Genomic DNA, 4437 nt, shown 5'->3' on the forward strand with positions numbered 1-4437 from the left:
TCTCTCTCTCTCTCTCTCTCCCTCCTTCCCTCCCTCCCTCCCTCCCTCCCTCCCTCCCTCTTTTGAGTTACATGGTTTCTGTGGAAATTTAGCAATGCACGGTTACATCTCTTTGCCTAGTGGGTAGGGAATGTTAGAATTACGAATTTTGAGAAAACTCTTTCTGTCCCAGGCGTCCCTTGCTGAGACATTTTGGGAAATATTTTGTGTTGACACTTTCTCCAAATAACTGCATTCTTGTCGCTGCACAAAAGCATGAAATGATTGAGAAGCAAAGTTTGTTTGCCAAACAGGCAGTAGATCAGCCCCAGAGAAAGGGCGCAGATCCGAGCGCTCACGGAAAGCAATCTCCCATCTGTTAACTAGATGGAAACGCTGAAAGCCTCCTCCCCTCTCCTGTGCTCCCTGCAGACACGGTGCTTTCAAGGAGGTATGCAAACTTTGGACTCAACCTTTACAATAACGTTAATAATCAAAAGGAAATAAAAACATCCAAAGCGAATTCCATGTACCCCAACATTTTACTGAAGATTAAAGCACAATCAACTAAAGCCGACAGTGGGGTACCAGGGTGGACCGGGTTATAGAGACAGCAACTGCGGCGCCTCCAGCCTCTCAAGACTCCACAAACAGGTCAGGAAGGATGCCCCAGGCACTCCAACTCTCCACCTGTCTTTGCCACAGCGGAAGCCGCCACCTGGGCACAGGCAGGGCAGCGCCCCCGAGCGCTGTGCCTCAGGAAAGCCCTGGGGGCCCTGCCCACACCCCGGCAGTGGCCCGACCTTGGCCACCAGGGCTTTGCTCCACAAGGGGGAGTACCACCCCACCCCGGTTGCCAGGATGCACACGGCAAGACTCCTGCGCCGGCGCCACCAGCCTCCTGCATCCTGCTCCCAGGTGGGCACTTACACTGGCACTTGCCCCTGCGAGTGCGAAGGAGACACGGACCCTTTGGATGACGAAGGAGCCGTGCAACCCACCGCAGTCTCGGCCAGGGGATAGCGCAGTGATCTCAGCCGCGCTCCAGGCGCACACAAGCGCGCTCACCGACACGCTCACGCGCGTACACACACACACACACACACACACACACACACGCGCGTGCACGCACTCACACACACGCACACACACACACACACACACACACACACACACACACACACGCGTGCGCGCACTCAGTCACATGCACACACCCTACTCTCTCGCTATGAGCTCCAAGCAACCCAAAGATACAATTCTTGGCTTCCACAGCCCGGGCCTGGGATTCCCAGGGCTCAGGGGGCGCTCTGGCCCCTGCGGTGGCCCCTCCAGGCTCGAGGGGCGCCAGGGACTTCGTAGCCCTTGCCCTGTTGGCGCAGGCTCTGTGAGAGCTGTCCCAGCCCCTGACCTGCCCCTCCCCTCTCTTGCTCCGGCCCCAGCACAGCGCCTTGGCCCACCCGCGTGGGGGCGGAATCTGCCAGCCACACACGTGTGCGGATTCTTAAGCAGCCCAGGCAGGGCGGCTGGCATCTGCACGCAGCCACCCCTGCTAATAGCGGGGGGAAGGGTGCTGGGAGCGCACGGAACCGCGGGGAACCGAGACTGAGCTAGGAGGCTGGACGGAGCGGGGGGCCCAGATGGCCTCTGAGCGCAGGGGAAGGGGTGGGAAGTTGGCGGAGTTGCTTAGCAGGTGTTTCCTCTCCGCACAGGGGCCTGGCTGGGCATCGCCTGGTCCTGTCCTCAGGCCCCTGCCCGGAGGACCCACCACAGAGGGGCAGACACATCCCAGGAGCAGCCCTCCTTGCCCCAGTGTTCTAGCTTCTGGCCTCTGCGTTCTCAGTGCATTGAGCCCTGAGGCCGCTGCCCGCCTGCCTTGGCGGTGCCTCCAAGCTGGCTCCACAAGGTGCCCAAGGTGTGTGGACCCAGCAGGAGTGTGGCAGGAGGGCGGATGTAGGCGGGTAGCTTTCCAATCCCCAGGGACCAAGGGCCCCTGAGATTAACAGGAGCCCTTTGCGCTCTCTGGCATCATGGGGCGCATTTCCACAGACACCCCTTTGTGAGGGTGAGAGCTCCCATGGAGGGACTTGTTCCTAGGGGTCAGCTCTCAACCAGCCCTGGGCGCACAGTGGAGCAGAGCAACCCAGAGGGGAGCCCTACGCTGCGTTCTCTCCAGCTCTCCCCAGGCCGGGCCCACTGGAGTTTCCTAATGGAGCCAGAAAGAGCCCTCCTTCGCCTTGTCAATCACCCTTGAATCTGGAACACTGAAGGAATAGAAAATGGGTGAACAAGAAGATGGAAGAATCTCCAGAGGAAAGGGGAATTTTACGTGGGGAAAGAGCAAAGATAATTAAAAGAAAGGAGAAAAAACAAAACAAAACAAAAAAACCCCTGCAAGATTTGATTCCATCCGTTAAAAAGGAACACAGAAAAAAAATCTATGTGGATATAGATAGTCCCAGGAGTAAGACGCCGGGTGCAGACTGATAGGGGGGGCATCCCAGAAGGCCACCATGAGGGAATGGGGCAGGCACTCCCCAACATGAAATGTGATCAATGTTCTCTCTCTCTCTCTCTCTCTCTCTCTCTCTCTCTCTCTCTCTCCCTCTCCCTCCCTCTCTCTCTCTCTCTCTCAGAATCAAGAGGGAGCTTGTTTGCTTTCCCAGAGAATAGACAAGTGCAGCAGTTCCTGCCAGCCCCGAGGCTGCAGCCTGTAGGCGACTTAGAGGAAACCATTCCCGAACTCATTTCAAGGAGAAAACCAAGTTCACAGAGCGCGGTGACCCAGGGAGGCCGCTGGCCCTGACCGGCGTTAGCAAACGGGCACAGCCCTGCGACCACAGCGAATACACCTGCGGCGGAATCCCCGCCAGGTCTCCCTGCTCCCTGCACGCACCTCGCCAGCCCCTTCCAACTTGCAAAGAGCCAAGCGCGGGGAGGCGAAGGCGGGGGCGACCTCACCCAGGCAGCTCCCCATCACTCCGTGAGGAGGATGGAGGGGGCGCCGGCAGGCACATTTGCCGCTTGGTACCCCAAATCCCTAGGGAGTCCGAACTTCGCCCGGGCCACTTTCCCAGCTGCTCCGGGTCCAGGAGCAGGTCCCGGGCACCACCCCCAGCCACCCCGACCCGCCGTGCCCACGTCTCCATGGAGGCACTGCTGCTGCCACCGCCGCGCTGGTTCAGCCCCACTCGGGTTTGGCTCTGTTCTTCCTAACAACCCACACCACAGAGAAAAGAGGCATTTCGTGTCCGCCCAAGTGAGGGGACGGAGAGGCGGGGGGGGGGCGGGGGCGAGGGTCAGCAGGGGTGCCACGGACGCCCGGCTCCCGGGCGCTGCCGTCCCCAAGCGTCCGCGATGGACCGCCGCCCGCAGCCGCCCTCCTCCGAACAGACCCCCGCGTCCGCCCGCGGGCCTCGGAGGGTTCGCGCATCCCCCCGTCGCCACAGCCTCCTTACCCTTCGCTGCGGCGAGGAGCCCCGCGCAGACCGCCAGCAGCGCCAGGGGCCGGAGCCGCGGCTCGGGCTCGCTCCGCGCAGTCATGTCTGCAGATATTCCACACGCGCACACGACCGCGATGGCTCTCCCGTCTCCTCCGAGGCGCCGCCGGGCTACGGACAGAGCCGAGTAATCAGCAGAGGGCGAGGCGAGCTGGAGAGAAAGCCCGGTCCCCAGAGCGGCCGCGCGTCCGACGCCTGCTGCGGGTCTGCGCGCCCGGCTCGCTCGCCTCTCATAGCATCGGTCCGGGTCCCGAGCCACTGCAGGGCTGCGCTGCTGCGAGCGCCGACGCGGGGCCGCCGGGCTGCCGGGCCGCCGGCCGAGCCGGGCAGGGAGGCTCCGAGCCGCGGGGCTGCGGGAGGGGCGAGGCGGGCGGAGGAGCGCGCAGCCCGGAGAGCCCGGAGCCCGGAGTGGAGGCAGCTGGAGAGAGCGCCAGCGAGTGGGAGCGCGGGCGGCGGGGAGGGCGCGGGGGGAGGAGAGCCGGTCTAGAGCGGCAAGGCGGGGAGCTCGGGAGACGGGCTGCGGGCTCCCGAGGAGCCTCTGCCGCCGCGGCTGGACTCAACCATCCCTACCCACGGAGAGGGGAAGGGAGCCGGCTCGGCGCACCCACCCCGGCCAGCCTCGGCCGCCGGCCCCCGCGCTGCGCTGCGCTCCGCTCGCCCCCTCCGCTCCCCCCCCAGCAGCGAGCAGGCTGGAGAAAGGAGACTTGTTGGGCGCTCGGGTGGGGACTCCACGCCACACCCCGGGTGGGGCCAAGGCACTGGGGCAACTCCAGCCAACTAGAGGGCTCTGCCTGGCAGGGCTGGCCTCCATCTCCTGATCTCTGCTTAGAGGCTGACCTGAGAGAAGCCCCCTGCCTAACTTGGAACAAGAAATGCAGCTGGAAGGGGAGCCCACACAAGCTGTAACTCCAAGGAAGCAACAGAACACATTATTATTATTATTATTATTATTATTATTATT

At 62.4% G+C, this 4437-nt stretch overlaps 1 protein-coding gene across 1 annotated transcript in view; it reads right to left on the reverse strand.

The window, feature by feature from the left end:
* Window positions 1–4056, reverse strand: part of CSMD1 (CUB and Sushi multiple domains 1) — a 1699370-nt gene extending 1695314 nt beyond the window's left edge. Inside the window, exon 1 of the mRNA XM_019652695.1 lies at window positions 3435–4056. Within this exon, the coding sequence (XP_019508240.1) occupies window positions 3435–3519 (85 nt within the window). The 5' untranslated portion in view covers window positions 3520–4056. The remainder of the gene's footprint in view (window positions 1–3434) is intronic.
* Between the last annotated feature and the right edge of the window lie 381 nt (window positions 4057–4437).

Source organism: Hipposideros armiger, unplaced genomic scaffold, assembly GCF_001890085.2.
Source record: "Hipposideros armiger isolate ML-2016 unplaced genomic scaffold, ASM189008v1 scaffold_185, whole genome shotgun sequence".
Lineage (NCBI taxonomy): Eukaryota > Metazoa > Chordata > Mammalia > Chiroptera > Hipposideridae > Hipposideros > Hipposideros armiger.